The sequence below is a fragment of the Ciconia boyciana genome, chromosome 2 (assembly GCF_034638445.1).
Source record: "Ciconia boyciana chromosome 2, ASM3463844v1, whole genome shotgun sequence".
NCBI classification, from domain to species: Eukaryota; Metazoa; Chordata; class Aves; order Ciconiiformes; family Ciconiidae; genus Ciconia; species Ciconia boyciana.
The window spans coordinates 9,101,195-9,122,714 of NC_132935.1; the positions used below are offsets into that span (position 1 = coordinate 9,101,195).

A 21,520-nucleotide genomic window follows, 5' to 3' on the forward strand; every position below is an offset into this window, starting at 1 on the left:
TTTAAATACCAGCATAAGTAAACCAAGACTGCAGCATGACATATTAGCATTTTCAGCACGGGCAGTCTTAAAATAACAGCTGTCCTCCCATCATTAAAGGTCACAGATTATACCTGAAACTCACCACAGATGGTTCCATACCCAGTGTCATCACAGCATGTTAACTTCTTCAGGGGAAAAAATGCTCCAAATGTAACAAGTCAGACTTTCCCAGTCTGTTCAGGCTATCTATTTCTCAAGCATTATTTCTGATAACAGGAACTATGTGGAAATCACAACAGACCAGCAGGAGCATGCTCTGCTCCATGTGATAGATGTACAGAAGACAAATAAAAGTATTCATTTAGTTAAAGATGAAAACCACACATTCAGTTAAACGCACCACAGGTTAGTGATGAAGATGACTCGGAGAGTTTAACCTTGTATCAGAAAGGGTATTGCAAGAATACAAATAGGCAAAACATGTTGAAGGAACAACAAAGCAACAAGAATTCAGGTAAAAGAGAGTGTGCAGCTCACCTCCCTCCTGCCAGACAGCAGTGACCTGCAGGCATTACAGAGCACTCAGTTCCCCTTTTTTGCGGGCTAATGGGGTATATAATGAGTGTTAGAAATGCCTAGCAGTGCTGGTTGTAGGGGGAGTAACCTGGGGAAAGCCAACAGAAGCCTCAGGCTGTCGAGGGGAACCACAGGGCTACAATGAGATGCTGGATGAACAATCTGGTATAAGGCAAAGAACGGGAAGAACCTCACACCTTCCCTCTTGCTATGTCTCTCCTGAGGTCAGCCTCACATGGGAAGGGATTTTTTTGCATCTCCCTGATTGCTGCAGGCTACTCTATCACAGGACATGAAAAGAAGCAGCTAAGGAAAATTATTTTTGCCATTGCAGATTCAAAAGTCTAGAGGTTTTATGAAGATTTACTGCTCAGGAACATCTTCAAAAGCCCAGACTGGGGAACAGAAGGAGAACAAATACATGGTTTTGCTCAATTTATTTAGGGAGAGTTTCAGTGAAGGAAATTCCAGTAAATTATTTGGGTGAGACAAAAGAATTTGATCTCAATTTTTCAGCTTTAAAACCTGTAGTGACTGCAACAGAACTCCCCTTTGTGTACGGTGGAACTAAGAGGGCTGGACAGCACCTTGCAGCTCCCTGGCTCAACGATTTCTGATACTAGGATAAACTAATTCATTCTAGCTGTGTCTTTCTGACTTTGGGCAGTTAAAGATTGTATATGCAAGCTTTAAAAAAAAAAAACAAAAAACTAAACAAAATTAAAAAACCAGTGAGATTCTGAGTTTATAACATAGAAAGTGAGAGAAATTAAGACCTGGTGACAGTCCAAAGAAAGACAATCTAGCTCTGGGAGAGCGGGCTTCACTGTAGAACAAACAAATGAACAAAATGGTTTGGGGGCCATAAAATTTTCTTTTAAAGACTGTTCTCCAGCTTATTCAGGGAGAAAATGGGGAATCTTGACAGGTTGGTTTGTGTTGGTTTTTTTAAGCTAAAGAACGGCACTTTGACTTCTCCAGGGAAGAAGGATTCTACTGGCTCTTCAGAGATGATCAAATCTGAAGAGATATGCTTCCATAAGGGTAGAGATGGAGAAGTTGGTATTTAACAATCATCGGGCCTCCTGCAGGATGTCAAGGATTCCTCAAAATGCAGCTTCTTATAACTACATAAGCCAGCTATTGTAAGATGTTACTTCAGCTTGCAAATCTGGCTCTCCTGACCACCTAAGGAAAGACAGCAAAGGAGCCAATAGTCCTATTAATTTGAACTAGAAAAGCTGAAGCATATGTGAACATGAGAAAGAATGCCTGTTTTCTCAGAAGGCTGAATGTTAAAACAGCTTCTTCATACAATTTCTAGATGAAGGTCCTAGCCAGTTTTCAGACAGAGCTGAAAGACAGCCTGATGGAAGACAGCTTGATCCCAGATGTAAGTCTGCCCATTTCTCCAGCCTGTTGAGGTCCCTCTGAATGACACTACACTCATCTGGTCTGTCAACCACTCCTCCCAATCTTTTATCAACTGCAAACTCACTGCAAGTGCACTCTGTTTCATTGTCCAGGTCATTATTCAAGATGTTAAACAGTATTAGCCCCAGTATCAGCTCTGGGGGTACACCAGTGACTGGCCTCCAGCTGGATCTTGACTCCGTGCCCAGCAGTTCAGCCAGCATTTAGTCCACCTCACTGTTGATTTATCTAGACCTTACTTCAGTTTCTATGAGGATGTTATGTGAGACAGTGTCAACAGCCTTTCTGAAGTCAAAATAAACAACATCCACTGCTCTCCCCTCATCCACTTAGACAGTCATCTGACTGCAGAAGACTATCTGGTTGGTCAGGCATGATTTTACCCTTCATGAACCCATGCTGATGACTCTGAATCACCTTCTTGTTCTTCATGTGTCTGGAAATGGTTTGTGGGATCAGTTGCTCTGTACCTTCCCAGGGATCAAGGTGATGCTGACCAGCCTATAGTTCCCTGGATCCTCCTTCTTGCCCTTCTTGAAGACGTGGGTGACATTTGCTTCCCTCTCAGCCTCAGAAACCTCCCCCATCACCAGGGCCTTTCAAAGGTAGTTGAGAGTGGCCTCAGAATGACATCAACCAGCTCCCTCTTCACTCATGCATGCATCCTATCAGGCCCCATGGGTTTGTATGTCCGGCTTGTTCCCTACCCTGATCCTCCACTGAGTATAAGTCTTCCTTGCTGCAGTCTTCCCCCTGGTCTCAAGGGCCTGAAGGCTGGACTTACCAGTAAAGACTGAGGCGAAGAAGGCACCTCGACCTTTTCCATATCCTTTGCCATCACGTCTCCTGCCCCATTCAGCAGCAGACCCACATTTTCCCTACCCTTCCTTTTGCTGACTATGTACTTGTAGAAACCCTTGTTGTTGAGGCTTTTTCTATTATATGGTCCTACACTCTTCTACCCTATCGAGAAGAACAATGACTAAGATAGGCAAAGCATCTACTTCCCACAAGACTGAAAATAAGTCTGCAAATCTGGATGCCTTCACAACATGTCAGGGCTGGAAACACCACAGACTTGGAATGGAGTCAGCACCCTGACTGCAAATAGGAGGAAGCAAAGTGCTGGGCACTCTGTCCTGAGCATTGCAAATTGGCTAACTAGAAAGTGAGGCAGTCAAATGCATTAATTGTCTATTGAAATATAGGCCTTAACTGTGCTTCAGTAAACTCAGACTCTAGACTGGACATAACATTAACTTCACTATTTCACAGAGCCTTCTGACAAAGTATTCAAATTTAAGTATCTTTCTGATCTTTTGATGGAAAGTTTTATATATATTTTTTTAATATATATGTATGTGTATATATATGCTTACATGTACACGCACACATATATATACACATATAACAATGCCCTTTAAATAGTGACATTTTCTCACACTTACCTTCTAGTTACCACACAAGAGTCACAGTAATTTTTTTTCCCCCCATGTACAAGCAATGCCACAATGTAGCAAATTCAGTCACTGCTAGCTTTATTATGAAGCCCAAGTCTAAACCCATTAATCTTCTATAGCATATATTAATATAACATATATAATCATAAAGTGTTTGGAAACAACGTTTATGAAAATTTTCCAAAATCTCTGATGAGACGGAGATAGCAATCTGACCTAAATAACCAGGCCGGCACTTTTAGTATCAAAATGAGGCAGAACATAAGAAGGGCAGATGGTTCCCGGTTGCACTTTGAATGCCTTACGGCACACGCTGGTGTCAGGGACCCAAAGAGTAAAGGATTGTGGTGCTAATTTGACGTCCAGACTAGTCGCACTCTTTGAAATTCAGTGACTTCTCCTGACTGCTGTCCTCAGGACAACTGCTCTAATCCAGAATCCTGCCTCTTCATGGAGGGCTCTGCTCACTTGGGCGGTTAGCCAGACCTTTGCAAACCAGAGACTTCCCTAGTTGCTCTGCATTTGGAAAGATGACCTGGAAAGGGGTGTGATAGATCAAGATTGTTACCAAGGGTAAGATGAGCACCTGCTTGTGGCGGCTAAGTTCTGGGCAGTCTTTAGAGTAGAAAGCAAATGAGAGATAGAAGGGCCTAATTTCCTTAAGTGCTGCTTAGGTCACTATTTTGCTAGATTTAAGAAAGCAAGAAAAACATAAAAGGAAAATGACAAAACTACTACTAAGCTTCACACTGGGAGGAAGAAAGCTTTAGTAAAGCAGTTTTCTACATCCCCTGGGAAAAACAGTTTGCAAAGGAGTTGAATTGCCCAACCGACACATTACCCCACCAGCTCCTCAAAGCATTTCACACAAAAATTATTTCTGCTTACCTATAAAGATAATTTTCCTTCTATTATATTAAAATGGTCATTAAAAAAGCACAAATTCTACTAATAAATACAAATAATCTGAATATGATCATGACTGGTGGTCATAGATATGATGATAAAGCAGTTAATAATAAATTCTGAACTCAATATTGAAAATTCTTTGCAAATACTAACCATCTCCTGCAAGCCATGTTGCATATGGTTTAAGGAAAGACAGACACAAACGGATTAAAAATTTTGCTCAGATCAAACAGAAAATCAAGGGCAGAGATGGTTGAGACTTCTCAATTTCAGTCTAACCTGAGAGTTAAATAGAGTTATCTAATGACTAGGCAACCTGCTTCCTTTCCATTACACACAGCATTTAGCAGATATACTGTGTATTTCTGGAAAGGACACATCAGGGAAGCCTGTAGCTGTTGACAATTTGCATATATTTTTAAGGGGCAAGAGACGCAAAACCCTGAAAGACAGCAGTTAAGTTTCATTTATTAAGAGGATCCACCCACTTTTAAAATAACACGAGTACCATAAGATTCATTTACTGCAAGACTGAAATAAATTTTCTTCCTGATACAAAAAAGATGGTGTCATAGCAAGTTACAGCATCTCTTCAAAAGTGGACCCAAACACACACCTCTAATACTACATTCCTTGTGATCCAGTTCTAAATAATCTTTGAGATAATATTCCCACCCTTGCAGGAAACCACAAACAAGGACTAAAGGCAGTACAGCTTATTATTCTTCTACACCAATTATAAAGTGGTATAAACCAGCATTAATTTCCTGAGGAATTGCCCCTTTCATCACCTTGCTTTTTAGACATAAAGCTTTAAAGGGGAAGACTAGATTTGCTAAATTTGACTTTGCATCTCTATTGCAATTGTTTGTATCTACTTGAAAACTCATTGTCACTCCTCGCATTCAGCATTACTGACAGCGACTGCTGGTGATTTGTCTAATCCGACATTCCTTGCCATCCTGGCAAGCACCAGATGCTACAAGAAAGGTGCTAGAAACCCCACAACAGTGGACAATAACGCAATAAACAGCTTTTTGGGAGGCTACCCTTGCCAGAGCTTTTCTTCATTGGTCACTGCACTAAAATATGAAGTTATATTCACTGAAAGTGATGTGACATCCACACTTATAAACGATAAATTTCTTCACCAATCCTGCCAAATATTTTGCCTCAGTGACCTCTTGTGGCAGTGAGTTTGAGAGATATTAGGCCAGCGTTGTGCATGACAATTCTTCTGTTTAAATGATACACAGTTAATAAAAATGGGTAAACACCCAAATGAGTAAACTCATGGGGAACACAACCATTTCATTATAGTGTGATCATTTAGCAATACATACAAAATAGAGGATGTTACCTTTTTTTTTGGCTTAATACGTGAATACACTTACCACTTTCTGGCCCGAGAGATAAACTAACAGGTGGACACAGGTTAGGCATGGTGTTCTTCAAGTCAGCTAAAAGCAGAAAAAAACAAAACATTGGAAAACAATTACACTTGAAGGTGTAAAATATAATCAACACCTCAATATTTCCAGCATTACTTCTGGGATCTGAATGTTGCATCTTCTCACCACAAACACCAAGAGTAAGGATGCGAGACTGCTTTGCTATCTAACCCTTTTGGGCTTGTACATGAAACCAGACTTCCCTAAATTTCCATATTTATAAACATTCCTACAAACACTTTTCAAAACGCAGTTATTTACGAACAACTCATTTCAGTAGTTCTGTGTTTTTTTCCATGCCCCTCTCTGTATTTGGTTTCCTGCATCACAAGAGACATGAGATTTTCTCTGCTTCCTGCTTAGCAAACTGGAATTTCTCAAAAGGATAATTAGGAACAAGTCAGTTTCCAGCAGGAAGCTTTTAAATCAAAATTCAAATAATCATTCATATTTTCCACACACAAAACTTCTCATTTGCTACCACTTCCCTTAAACATTTTGTAATTTTAAATAACAGACAAGAAGTTTCCCCTGAGCATTCATATTTTGTAAAACACTTTGGCTAATCAAAACAGTTATACATTCTCTACTAAGACAAAATAAATCACCATCCCTACAGAAGCTGAAGACAGGTCAAGTTTTCTGTTTGCTTCTTCCACTTTGTACTGCCCGTGCATGTAAGCAATAGATATTTCTAAAAACTCAGGAGTTTTACCATTCACATTGACAGGAGTGAAGAATTGGGGCTATCCAGAACTCTCTTTAAAAATGCTACTTTATGTTCCTCATTGACTGAGCTGCAACCATGTCTACACATACGACGTCAAATTGCTAAAGGGCAGAGCCGTGCAGGCAAACAGCTCACACATCAACTTAACACATTATGAAACACGGAGACACAAGTACTTTCCTACAACAAGACTGTGGACTAAAACCAAAGACCTTGCTTCATGCTAATGTCCCACTGCCTACGGTAAATTACTCCTTCAGATTTCACTTGTTTTCCCTTTTAGCCTCAGAACTTTCTTGTTCCTCTTCCTGGTCCCCAGAACCCCAACACACCAGCACAACTGATACAAATCTTTGTCTGCAAATATCGCCATTTGCATGAACATCTGTGCCTTGCTGTGTGTTATGGTGGAAACACATCTGAAGCTTCCTAACTACATAAGGAGATGTCACTGCCTCTCCTGATACTTCCCCCTTTGCATACACCCCAGGCTCCTCTTCGTCATCCCTCTGTCTGTGAAGCGAGCAACATACTTTATTTTTAGTTGGTTATTTGTGAACAAGAGGAAAAACAATTCCAAGAAGTGGAAGTGTATCTACGCCTCCACTGTCTCCTCTTCACTTCGCCTTTCTACCATTCTTCATTCTTACCCCTGGCTGTTTCTCAGTTCCCCCTGTCCACATGCTCCTGCCATTTCCTACTTTATCAGGCTTGTTTTTCCCTTCCTCTCAGTGCTAGTCCTTCAGCTCATCCCTCCCCAGGCCCACACCAAGAATCTGGAAAACCCTATAAGCTTCTGTGGTGCCCCCTCAACTCCATGCTGTGTCTCCTCTTCAATAAGGGTTACCCCACTGGGGGAGGAAATGGGTGGGCAGAGTGCCAGTGTAGGACTTGGAAAAGCTCACGATCAAGTTCATATTTCCAGTGTGAATGAGGGTTTTCTTTAAGTTTACCAACACCGCAAAATGCAGTGTATTGCCAGGATATCTGATTTAGCTTTACACAACTTTAACTGGATTATCTTTGTATCACATGCACTGGACAGTATATATCTATATTTCATGCCACCCCTGTCCACTCAGATATCAGTCCTTCTCTACTCTGCAAGAACTAAGGGAATTTAAAAGCAGGGAGAAGTACTCCTTATTCATTTTTTTTTTCCTGATTCTGTCAACATCACCAGATTTGCCTCACTGCCTTCAGTGGAGTTCAACAAGGTCATGCCCATTTAGACTCAATAACAGGCTATCCTCCCATAAAAGGGGATACAGTCAAAACAGGTGTTCAATGTCCTTATTGTTTCAGTTATGTTATACCAAAGCTTAACAAAGTAGAACTAGAGCCACTCATGAAGAATGTGACAAATTACAAACCCACTGAAATTTTTCAACAAAGTAATGGAGTCTTTTGTTTTGCTATAGAAAAGAAAATTCACTTTGACTAGATCTGGGTTTGATTCCTCTTGAGGAAATAACCTAACCTCTCATAACTTTTCTTCTGTTTAAACATGTGGTGGCTTCTTACTGCTTGAAGAATACAGTGCTACCTTGGCATTTGGTCTTGGCTCTTTCTTTAACAAAACAGCCAAAAGTGAATTTTAAATTCCGTAACAAAACCAAACCTTTTGAAGTTATGCATCCACACACACTGTTAAACCATAAGCCAAGCAGTGAGAAACAAAGAATGATGTCCTGACCAGGACTGTGCAGTGGGACAAAATATATTTGGATTCCAACATTGGCCGCAAGTCTCCCATAAAATCTAAGAAATTAAATTACACCTCTTTGAGGTATTTCTATTCCTTTTCTATTAAAATGGAGATTAAATTGCACCTTTCTTTCCCTTGCACATACTTGTCTGCCTTGTCTATTTGTGATCCTTCCAAATGGGTCCTCCATCTGAAAGTTGAAGCTTCCATACATTGAAGCTAATTAATAAGCTTCAATGTGCAGAAACCAGTCGGAAAGCCCATGTGCCCTGCATCACTTACCAGGCTTTTGATACCAGCCAAACGGGTGTATTCTGACTTCAGCATCTGGTGAACTACAATTTGAAACTTGCCAAGCACTTCTTGTTTCCTCAGCACATGTCTGGATTCCGAGGCTGTTCAGAGTCAGGCACACGATCTTTCCACCTGCCAGGGAAATACACGGTTATAGAAATGATGAGGAAAATTTTCCTCTTCTAGGTAATATTTTGAGGAAAGTGAATACAGCACGGTTCCACTGAGTGTTAAAAGGAATTCCATTGGCTTAGAACTCAAAGGAAGGAAATACCTAAAATGAGCCAAGTTTTACTGTTGTTGAAAATAGTGTTGAAAAATCACAATGAATTCAGTGTGAGGGAAGGTGGGTACCAACATTATAACCATTAAGGTCACTAGGAGTATTTCCACTGAGCAAAGATCAGGACCTCTTCTTTGAGCAAGCAGCCTTTTCTGGTTAATGCAATCCTGGAAATTAAAAATCTGCATGAATGTTGAAACACGGCCCCTACTTACATCAAGATAAAAATTCTGCCTTTCAAAGACCTAGTGTAAATATTTCTGTACCTGAAAAAAATTGAAGGTTTGAAACACAGCTAGGCATTTCATTGAAGATTTATCCTATCTCATGTTAAAATCACTACTGAAAGTTCTCTTGACTATATGAATGCCAGGACTGGATGTCTGAAATGCCACAGATAATAAATATTAATCAGATAAACTAAAAGGCATCAGTTTTGCATGTTCAGTGGTTTAAAATCCTTAATGTATTTTAGAACTATTTAAGGAAACTTAAAGTCATATTCAGTTAAGACTTCAAATTTCACATGGTCATATGGAGGTATGAAAACTGTCAGCTATTTTTGATTTGCGCAGTAATTCCAATCTGAACTACATTGGATTAATTTTCCAAGTTACTCATTTTTGCCTGAGTGAAAATTTTGTCTGTTCAACAAAAAAGGTAATTAAAAATATATATTTCTGAAGTGTTCCAAATTCCCAAATAAACTGTAAAACCAGCATGTCCTAATGACCTCAGGGAGAGTCGATTAGCACATGACACTTCCAAAAACAAGGTTAGCCATTTTAGTGGCCTAAGTCTGAATTTGGAATAAAATATTAAAAACTATTTCATTGACTTTGACCTGGATGGCACCCAATTTTAAAAACCTGGTAAAGACTTTATTTTAAACAGAGCACTTCCTTTACAGCCAATGGAGGGAAAGAAAAGTACCTCCAGAATACGATTCAGTCAACCAAAGCTCTTAATGACCCCATAGTTGTGTCTATACATCTCTCTGCTGACTACAGAGGGAGCATAGGGTGACAACACTCCTTAACATAGACATCTCCAGTGAGTAAAATATGCTTGTTTGACTTTCTAAAGGCTTTCAAGTCACACATACTTTTAAAGATCTGATTTCCTCAGACTAACAGAAATCCTACTTGAGATGTCTTAAGTAGCTAAAATACTAAGGAGGAGAAGATAGGCAACCTCTATCCCCAATCAACCTTCCTCAAGTAGAATACTAAAGTTTGGGAGCAGAGAAGTTCACACATCCAAGAAAGCCAAAAGGCAAAGCTGCCCCAAAGTATCCACAGACATTACGTGCATTTAATTTCAGTAAGATTTAGGTTTCTAACTACCTTAGGCTTTAAAAAATGAAACAACATTTTAAAAAAAGCACAAAAAGAAGTTAACCAACATTTTGGAAGAGGTGTTGATAAATGAGAAGTAACAGTTCCCTGGAGTTTTATCAGTTTGAATTTCACACTGTTGGAACTGCAGCCTCTTAAGGACTCATTCTCATGAAGTTTTCTTAATTTCTGAGATGTGGAGCGTGTCATTGGGCTGAACTCCTGGAAATGGTTATGGTTACTCAAAAAAGTGCTAAAGTGAGTTGCACAAGATCTGCAAGGGCTTTTAAAGTACCCTTCACAGCAAAAGAATGGTAAAGTTTGAAATAATGAAGGGAGAATGAAATTATTTTAAAAATAAAAATAGTGAAAAAATACCTGATAGCTGGGAGTCATTAAAAAAGCCAAATCCTGTGCAACAGGGGTCAGCATCACACCAACGCTCACACTCAAAGAAGCTGGGAAATGAAAAACATCATTACTCTTAGTACCATGAATAACTGTCTATGTCATGGAGAAGGGAAGAGAGGATATTGCATAGGGGAGAGACACTGAGAACCTGTAGAGATGCCTTTCATGATACGACTGCTTCATGGTTCTTCATACTGCATAGACACTTCCATACCTTTTCCATTTGTAGATGAAATTACGTTTGTTCAGTATACATCTACCAGATTACGTCTAATAATTTAGATGGTTATTTTGTTATCTGCCCTAAAAATATCAGCCTAAATTAATTTGGTGTATTATTGCCAAGAAATTTAACTGGCCAACCAGCAATTTAATAGCAGTATGAGTAATAATTCACATATATATAAGTACTAATTATATACATTATTATTTATAACTCAATTATAAATTTCCTTTAAATCATATGCTATTTTTTCTTCATTAAATATTCTCAAATAATGCTGTTCTTGGATCAATACATCTGATCCCCTTCATCTGCATAACAGGGCCCTGGTATTCCAGACATGGTTAAACTTCCAGTAAAAACAAAGGAACAGTCATGTCCTACCCATCTGAAACAGCTTTACTGCTCATGTCAGTCTTATTCCTCACTGAGATCCCTGTTACTTTCTGGAATGATACACGGGTGTAGAAGCTCTTCACAGAACTTTTTAGAGTGACTGGAAGGAAAAAGAAAAACAAAATTGGAAAAATCATCTTAACTTTGTAATTTACATATACTGGTCAACTAATCGCATGGTAAGGGTAAAGTTTATGTTTCTATGCTACAATGGTCTTGATCAATTAAAAAATAATTTTACATTATCACAGTAAACTTTTGATAGTTAAGCCTGAAGATGAACAAAAATCCAACAAGTGAAGGCTCTAAAAGCTGAGCAAAGGACATCACCACAGAAAGACTTCCAGCCCAGGGCTTCTGTTTCTGAGACCTGTATTGACGTTACACCTTCCGCAAGGTCCAAAAACTAGGGGACAACTCCAGATTGGAAGACTCCAGTGTGCTCATGCGTTATTCAACCTGTGCTGCACTTTGGGCTCCCCAAAAGGACATGATTTAATAGTTTATTTCTTTCAGTGGACCTTTACATTTTCCACAGCAAAAGTCTAGGTTCCTGTACAGTGATAACAGGCTTGTTTGTCCAGCTTCCTCACATGAGCCCTATGAGAAAATCATTGAACTTCCCAAGCATTCAAAGAGCAGAGGTTAAAATCCACATGTCTATAACTCTGGATTTGCTAAAAAAGAAAAAATATTACACTCAACGACTTTCAATTTTTGCATTGCTTAACTACCATGGAAATTTTAATGGTAAAAAATGGGATCAGTGGCATCCCAATGACATTCCCATTTCACCCACATTATAAAAAGATCTAAGATCTGGTATAAAAAATATTTGAGCTACCCTTGGCATCTCTGAATTGGGAATAACTGAGGTGGAGAGTGGAACTTGTGGTTAATATCTTTCCATTCTGAACTGAAAATGAAAAAACATACCCAAAACAGCCTGATCTTCCCTTGCACCATCAGGTCCCAGGACTCATTCATACATTCAGACTTTTTATCTCAGAATCAAGACCCAAAATACTAGCTTGCATTACTAGGGTTAGAGTCACATTAGACATCCAAATCCCCAAACTTGCCTATTTTACGATACAATGTCTGTGGTTGCCAGGGTAGCACGGTTCGACAGTTTTCTGGTATTTGATCAATGCTGCCATCACAAATCTGTGCCTCTGGATAGAGGGTGCACACAAAGTATTTGTCTGCAGTGTTTTGAAGATCTGCCATTCGACAAAACTCATCTTCTTGTGCACAACCTAGGAAGCAAAGCCACTAAGAGTTACACACACACAAGGGTTTCTTCCCCTCTCTATTCCTCTTTATGTCTTCAGCACACTTAAAGCTATCCATCAGCAAACAACTAAAAGTGAGAATTTCAATATTATCCTATTACAATGCAAGAGAAACAGGGACAGACACTGAAGAGCAGGTTTACCTGCAGAGCATAGAACGGGAGCTGCACCACAGCTAATTGGCAAGATACCTTCCCCAGCTGTGACGAGCATTACCCTAGTGCATCGGTGTCACTCTAACATTGTGATTCATAAAGACATCTCTTTTTCTTTTTAGTAAATTTGAGATACAAACTGTATAATCATAAAAGAACTCTGCATCAGTTGTGGGTCTCTTACTTTAAAGAACAAAAAGGACAATAAAGTCTACAATGTCTTAGGAAGTTTTTGTAAAAAATATTTCTGAAGTGTTCATACATCACACAAAAATATAAATAACTTTTCTAGAATCAACTGTTCAAGCCATTTGCTAATAGCAATTTGCACTGAAATTTGCCCTAGGGTAATAATCCACCTTCAGAAAAGAAACAAAGCCGACAAACCCATTCCTTAATTATTGTGGCAATGGCTTCTGTAAATATATACCTCAATGTTTCATTTTAAACAGGCATAGCTCTGCTGACCTCTTACAGTGATGTTTGTGCATGGTTTAGTACTCTCAGTTTGGCCTTCCTTGTAGTTAGAGCTAGAAACTCTTCTCCATTTATCACATCAAAATATACTTTATCATTAACCCTGAATATCTGTATTTTACCTTCTCCTTTTACCCCTACGTCATCTATCTATTTGGAGGGATAAATTTCAAGAACAGTGGAGTATTGCCTAAGCTGTATCTTCTACTTCTCTTGCCCATAAGAGGATACCCTGATGATGAATGATAGGTACCCTTTCTGCCACAGCAGACAAAGATTGCAAGGAAGAAACAGGTGGCCCCATTAGCAACTTGCATGAAAATTTTGTGGGTTTTCTCCAAAAAAATCTCTAAGTCCAGAGTTTCTACTCATCATGATTATAATATCTATTAAAATATTTTAATTAATTATTATTCCCTACAGAATAACAGTCTCCAAGAGGTCTTACGTGTGAGACACCAAAGCACAGCTTCCTCTGCTGAGTACTCTTGCCTGAAGACCCAATACTGCTGGTAAGGGAGAGAATAGTTCTGGTCACTTTGTATCTGGCTGTTGTCCATTAGGTAGAAAAGATCCTTTGTGGAATCTGAGGTTCAAACAAAAAAACAAACAAACTGCTCAAACCCACAAAAACTTAACTATGAGCTGGAATAAATTAAATTAATTTATATATAAAAGTCTGCCTTTCATGGTAAAACAGCTGCAACCATTTTGCAGGGCTAGCATACGCCAAAGGCTGCTTTTAATAACAGAATTGTCCACCCACGGTTATTGATGCTTGTGTAGGCAATGCCTCCTCACCGAGCTGCACTGCACAACACTGCATTGTCAGACTATTTCCACCACCCAAAAACTAGATGAAAATCACAGCTCCTAGAAATAAGAAAGTTCTCTCTGATCTGTCACGCCACACATCAGCCTAACAGTGAAGTATGGTGCCTCAGAGGATGTTTACAATACCTTAATCAATCTAGTTTTATTAATCTAAAACACAGCAGTTTCCTTATATTTCCTTGGGAAACTTTTACACCTCTCAGTGTTGAAACTTTTCTTAATAAGTTTAATACCTATTTCAGTCATTTAACCTTATTTCTCCTAGTTTATGCTCCCATGATCACATTAAATAACTCCTTTCTGTCATCTGCCTGCGACCTTTAGATGTGTATGCAATGCTTTATATCTCCTCAGCTCCCTCTGAAGCTCCCTCAATCACAGCTATTTCAGGCTGTTTTCAAATTAATCCCTTTAAATAAGGGTCCAAGTAAAATATTGAAAGAAATGGACACTCTTCACTGATCTCTTACAAATTTCTTCATGAACACCTTTCTGTTTATTGAATGCCATCAGCAGGTCTCATCCCCAGTTATTCCAACATTGTGAGAGATTCTGTTATTTAATGTTACATGCACTGAAACAGCCAGACAAAAATGAAAATAGGAAAGTAAAGACATGCTGATGATTGTAGCTGAAATGCTGAAGCACCTACTGACATGCTGGGAGTGCACAATAGCTTTGAATTTCCTATCAGAAAATAGAAAAGATACGTTACTATGTGCTTTAAGGATGATCATCAAGTAATAAAAGCTCCATAGACATTTTCCCAGATGTATCCATAATTCTTTTAAAATGGTGACTTATAAGTCTTGTTACCCCTCAAGACTTAACTTCAACCTTTAGTTTCTCTCGAAACAGTTTTTTGTAGTGACTAAGACTAAGGGATGGAGGAGGAAGCTGCATTCCTTGCATAACTTCAGATTTTCATGATATCATCAGCCGCAGCAAGGTAAATGGAGAACCCTGAGGGCTGCACTCATGCCTTGGCAGGTAAACGCAAGAGAATTTCACCCCATGTATTAAGTGTATTTTTTTCTCATTTTTAAGTCTAGACTTTAAGATATGACTAATTGTATAGGAGCACCACTAGCTAAATGGGCATTTTAGTTTACCTTCCATTCAAACTAGATAAACAAAATCAGCAATTCACTTTGTGTTAGGATTTCACATGTATTAAAGCACATGCTCAGGTATTCATCAAGGCTCCTCAGCAAAGATTACAGTTCATTAGAGATGAACCAAAGTGCTCTCAACAGGCTCCACTGCTCTCTTTCTCTTAGGATTATGGTGCTGAAGGCCCAAATGAAATCTAGTAACTTAATACAAATGATTTTGGATATATAAATGACTTAGTATAATGAAGAGCAGATCCTGGAATAACAAAGGAACTAGAGAACTTCACAGGTCGCTCACTTTCATCATGCATGGAAGAAACACTTATGATTGCAGTTTCATCCTGAGTTCCTCTAAGCATCATATTTACATTCATATTGTCAGTAATAGTAAATATGCCCAGGCACTCAGGCTAAGGATTTGATTCCTGGGTTTATGCGCAGTTTTTTCTCAGCCACATATTTCCTGGGTCTTTACAGTTCAGTAAGTCCGAAAGAAGCAGCCTTCACAGAACATTTTAATGCTTTCATTTCCAGACTGGCCTGGGAAGGTAAAAAACAGAAAGACAGGAGGGCCTTCCAGGAGGCTCATATTTTTAACGCCTTTCTCAAAACCTGTTTCGTATCGTATTCCCTACCTAAGAGAAATCCTCTGGACTTCACAATACCTACATCATTACGATACATATATGGCAATATATAATATTTTCTGGTTAAATTCTGCACCTCCCTCTGCTATCTTCTGCTACCTCCTCTGTCCACCCTTACTATAGTACCTGATAACGTTAGATCATTCTCTGTCTTCAAAGCAGTAGCATCACACTCTGAGGTTTTAGTCCGGGTGGCCATATCAGACCCTGGAACGCAACAGGAATTAAAAAGCATAGTAATTCCCTTTATCTTTCTTCCACCAGACAAGATCATCCTTAGTTCGCTAAATTTAGCAAATATTTTGAAGTGAACCATTTAGGAAAACTCCTTAGGTAGTTCCACCAACTGATGAATCAAAAATGAGTAAAACCATCTACGTACAACTCTGGGAAAAACCTCAACCAAAATGCGTTGTTTGGAGGATAAAGGCAAACGCCATACCCACAATCACTATGCATTCAGCATCAGCTCTGGAGGCTCTGTGCATTTATAAAGCAGTATCACAAATCATTTGTGCAGGTCCTGCTATGTAAGTTACGGCATTCAGAAAGTAAAATTGCAAAAACAACACATACATAGTTATCATGCTAATAAAAGTAACCCATCTAGTTACGTATAATGTGCCAAATTATTATGGTACCTGGACACTGATGGGACAAAGGCAAGTGTCTCCATGATACCATTTTTCACAGGTATTAAAAGTTATAAAGCATATTCTCAGACACAAGAATTTACCCAAATTTCATGAAACTGACAGTAGCAGAATTACTCCAGATTACATCCGCCCCCGCCAGAAAAGACTTTTGAGTAGTGTCTCAATTTGGATGGTATAAAATAAAGTGAGAATGACACTTTCATTATAGAACACACATCTGCCACTGCCTACAGTTCATCATAAGCTTTTATAACAACTTCTGTGAGACAGCTCACCTCTCCACAGATAAACTTGCTGAAAGGTAGTAAAATTTCTTTCTGCCTCTTCTGCCAACTTAGAAGCTAATAAAGAAAAAAGTTTGTTAGAATAGCTGCTCAAATTAAACAGGTAGTATTGAAATGCTCAGAAATTACATTAAAAACACATCACTAGCCTATGCATCACCTTATTTACAATACAAGACCCTAAGGAAGAAAGACCCAGGTGTCCTGGTGCTAGTCCGGGTCCAGGGTGCCAAGGCTTTACTGTTTTCCATCATTGCTTTTTCTGTGCAGCTCTGGGCATCTCTCTTTTTGCATTTGCCCCAGAGTTTACCTTTCTTTCAGATTATTGGCTTGAATCTGCCTAAATTAAATATTGGAAGTATTGCAGGGTAACATACTAAAACCAACACATTCTTGACTTTCATTAACGTTCACACAGTAAAGTGTGAGAGGTCCACCTATCTAACAATGCATCCAATTAGGGAGTTCTTATTCTCCTGTGATCATACAGATATGGATTTACTTGAGAAAAAAGCACTGAAGTACCAAGAGCAGGCTGATGGAAAAAGTCTATAGAAGAATTAAAGAAAAGTAATGTAAATTGAGATAATTCATTGACATACTTCCACTGAACACTTGTCCTCCCAGGGTGAAGGAAAACATCTTCTCTTTTTCGTCATAGCTCACACCTTTACATATCCCACCTATGACAGACGTTGGTGTTGGACTCCAACCATTTGCATTGCAGATCAGCACGTCTGGGTAGCTCATCAAACTACACAAAATGGTACCTAGGTTCAGGCAAAGAGAGAGTTGCATCACTCCAATAATGCTTTGCACCTACACAGAGCTTTTCACCCAAGCATCCCAATACTTTCTCTAAATGCCAACTGAACCTGTGTCACTGAGATAGATACCCTTTAGTATTGCTACCCCCCAAAAAAAGAAGAAAATCAGAGCCATATGTTCAAATTGGAGTACCAAGGTTAGGTATTCGTACCTAAAACAAACATTTGTAGCCTGCTTTTCAGAGACTTCAAGTACATACTATTACCACCTAATAAAATATTACTATTATCTGATAATACCCAACAGTGTTCTCAGCACTTTATAGCACCACGGAGACATATTCAATCCTTTGGCGGTCTTACAATCTCAGGCTCTGAACCAAGAAAGCACTTATATTTTTACTGGGATGGTTTCCTAGATTGGCGCCTGATTTCAGTCAGCCCAGGCTTGAGTCTCCTCTAGCATCGCGGTGTGAGTTGCGAGGACCAGCACACTTAAGGCCAGGTGTTCTGGCGTCAGGCTGTTACCGTAACGTCTAGACAATACTCAGCTCTTGCTTTGTACTTGCTATCACAGTTCAGGCATTTCTATGGTCTTACAATGCCCTCTCTGTTTTTTTAAAATTTTTTTTTAATGGACTGGGTATATGAGAGATTGAATGTGCTACTTTTTTTTCTTTCTTTTTCTTAACAAAATGCTAGTCCAAATAATGCATTTACCTGTATTATTGATCCAAATAGGTCACTCCAACTAAACAGAGAGCTCTACAACATTCACCTTCTCCATACCCCCTTCTAAGCTCACAAGTACAGGGAACCCAAAAATTTTATGGTAAATATAGAGAGAAATGGACTTTAGAAGATCACCTAGAACATTTTGTTGTAAAAAATATGAGATGCCAAAACAGAAAATAATTTAATGGAAACATTTGCTTGACAACTTCCACAGAGAAAGTTTTCGCAAATCCAGGATCAGTTTCCACTCAAAACTAGAGAAGTGCTCGCCACATAGCAGCCAGCAATACATGCCTGGATTCGTAAGAGCCTGTCTTTAAAAACCAGAGACATTTCAATTAGAACTTCATGTTTCCTATAGGAAATGCACCTCCCATGGGAAAGTTGATCCCATGCGAGCTCAAAAAGAAACTACAAAAAGCAGGCACTGACATTAAGTGCTTAAATTGGCTGGCAGACATCTGGGCTCTGCCTAGTTCCCACCTCTGCCACACTCTGTCCATCCCACGCCCACTTGCTCTCCTAGCTAGACATCCAGAATTAGGAGATTATAGCATTCCTGCATGCAATAACATAACATAATGCCCTGTTTAGCATCCTCTTTTCCTGCTCCAAAAAGGGAGTTGATTTACATTTGCACTACCAGCACCCTGGAGGCACCGTCTTAATTCCCCCATCAGCTGAAAGACACCAACTTCTGGCAACTGAGCTGCGTTACATAAGGAGAGAGGCTGTTTCAGAATGGTTTATCTTATCGGATGCAGATGTCTAAAGCAGGTCAAAAGAATTACCCTTTCAAAATGTCCATTTCTCTCCAAGAACAGCTTGCCACCTCAGGTCTTTAGCTCTACTGCTCCAGGGCAAGTCTTGAGCATTACTCAAACTCTGCCTACACCAAAAAATGTCAGTGATGTAGAGGCAGGCTGCTGACACTCTGGTATGATGTAGAGGCAGGTGTACTGTGTCCAAAAATGAGTTCTACCCAGTTAGCATTGGTTTTCTACTGCAGAATTTTTTATTTTGCAGTTAGGCAATACCTCCGTCAAGTGCAATCTGACTCAAGATGAAGCCATCACAGCAAGAGTCCCTGCTGCAAGACTGCCGACAGAAGAGTTGAGCATCAGTCAGGGATGCGCTAGCTGCCGAGAGCACGACGGAGCGATACACACCAGAAAGCACATTCTGAAAACTGGTCCTTTCAAAGGTCCTGAGTCCAGATGAGTTAAATTCTTGTCCTGGGTAGACAGAACAGGAAAGAAATGTTCAAAAGAGCTCAGGAGGAGAGGGGATGCTTTCAGATTGCCTGCAGACTGGAGCTGGTTGAAAGTTTTATGATAAAAACTCAGCCTTGAGAGTCCTTTTCCGGACTTTGAGTTTCAGATGCAAGATAAGATCATCAAATGGTTTGGTACAATTATAGCTGGGTAGTTGGTCAGAATGTACTTCCAGGGTAGGAAAAACAGTCCACTGTACCAGCAAAGGGCTCCTGAATCAGTGTACACAGTGAGGCTGGTAATATTCCACTTTCAAGCACTACATTAATGACGCCCAGGTATAAATGACACAAACTTATCTCGTTAAAAAAGTAAAATATATAATTTGGCAGCATAACTGTATCTGCAATTAAGGCTCCTGCTGACTAGACACTTATGTAAAAGGACATTATTCAAATAATCCTGGATATAATCAGCAATATCAACAGAAATCTAGAGTAGATCTGGAATCAACAAGATTACATTGATTGCAACAAGCTCAGGGGTCTTTTTTCAGGTGAGACTTAGCTCTTTATTTTTATTATTATTAATAAAAGGATACTCAGAGGTTTGGATAGAAGTAAAAAGAAACCACTGACAGCAGAGATTTTTGACTCAAACCCTGCAGCATTCTGCATTTGGCTGTCTTGTTTCAAATTTGGCATGAGGCTTAAAGCTGGACACACATTGGATGGGGCATGCACTGGTATCAATCACACTTAGGTCAAAAAAAAAAAAAGTATCTTGTACATTCATTAGATCAGTTGAATCACTTAATTGAATCACTTTGGGATTCACTGGATAGCAGGGTATTTCTCAGCTGGTATATTAGTAGGACAATTTACAGTCAAAATTAACATAAACTGTTAAATTATGTACAAGCTGGTGATGAATAATGCCTTACATAGTCAAATAACAAACTTTAATAAAGAGAAATCATAGTGCAACAGAACAGAATAGACTAGAATAGAGGACAATACATTGGATAAAATTTGAGCTTTTGTGGGACTATCTGCCATCACAATGGCTTAACAAAGCTGTATTCCTAATTTCTAGGGAACAAGACGAACAGAAGATTTGCTGAGGTTTCTGGGCTATCACTAAATGTTAAGCTCTGAAACGTATTATGCCTTCTTCAACAAAGATGCTCCCCCACAGTTAGTCATGATCCTATATGGAACTACAAGTCTGGGCACAGCAGTCTAACATTAGATGAGTGATTTGCATCTGGTACCTCTCTTCAAATAGACCACCACTGCATCTCCCTCTGGATTCCTGACATGAAGCAGGCAGCTGAGATGACCGATGCCAGTGGCAGCAGGGTTCCCCAAAACACCTTGCACCTGAGACAGAAAACAGGCATGCACAATAAATACAACCTAATTGTTTTCCTCTCCTAAACCCCATTTTCCTTATTCAGAAACTCAAGGGGAGGAATTAGCGCACATGGTTTATAACCACCACAGCTCCATGTGGCCCAGTGTGGAAATTTTTTATTCTATCAAACTGAGATCTCTACTCTTCAGTGCCACTTTGCTGTGTTTAAAAGTAGTGAATAGGAAGCTGTTACAGTGCTAAAGAGCACACGATTCAAACCCTGGACCAGATGAAGGGACTGAGAAATGATGACTGTTTCAGGTGACCTGATTACTGACCTGGATACTTCTAGTTTGGACTATCCAGATGACCCCCCTTTCAAGTTAACCCGATTTCCAGACTGCGGGAGCTCAGCATGTTTTAGAACAGAAGTGCTGTGTGATGTTCCAACCAAACACTGAGGCATTCAGAAGTCAGTTTTGGGAACATTTGGGTGTAGCTTCTTTACCAACCTGCAGGAATTTATTACTGCCATAGTGAAGAGCAATGTCCAAGAGGTCAGGTAACAGCCTGCCTTTCTTCTGTGATGCCTTCTACTTATATCGAACCTACAGTATTATGATAAACACATATTTTTAAATATGATCATTTTTACCAATCCAGAGGTGGTGCAGTTGAAGTTGACTTCAGCAGCACTGTATAATTCACACAGAACTTCAGCACCAGCAGGAGTTACAGTGGCAAAACCGCATGCTTCTTCCCTCTCACAGCCTGAAAAACAAAAGAAACCT

General features: G+C 39.4%; 1 protein-coding gene across 1 annotated transcript in view; it reads right to left on the reverse strand.

Moving 5' to 3' along the window:
• Nucleotides 1–21,520, reverse strand: part of TG (thyroglobulin) — a 161,979-nt gene that overhangs the window by 91,933 nt on the left and 48,526 nt on the right. The window contains exons 24-35 of the mRNA XM_072855051.1: nt 21,385–21,500; nt 20,647–20,755; nt 19,197–19,394; nt 17,260–17,427; nt 16,649–16,714; nt 15,844–15,924; nt 13,570–13,707; nt 12,277–12,453; nt 11,183–11,294; nt 10,543–10,622; nt 8,533–8,676; nt 5,756–5,821 (exon numbers count right to left, since the gene is read on the reverse strand). Of these exons, the coding sequence (XP_072711152.1) occupies nt 5,756–5,821; nt 8,533–8,676; nt 10,543–10,622; nt 11,183–11,294; nt 12,277–12,453; nt 13,570–13,707; nt 15,844–15,924; nt 16,649–16,714; nt 17,260–17,427; nt 19,197–19,394; nt 20,647–20,755; nt 21,385–21,500 (1,455 nt within the window). The remainder of the gene's footprint in view (nt 1–5,755; nt 5,822–8,532; nt 8,677–10,542; nt 10,623–11,182; nt 11,295–12,276; nt 12,454–13,569; nt 13,708–15,843; nt 15,925–16,648; nt 16,715–17,259; nt 17,428–19,196; nt 19,395–20,646; nt 20,756–21,384; nt 21,501–21,520) is intronic.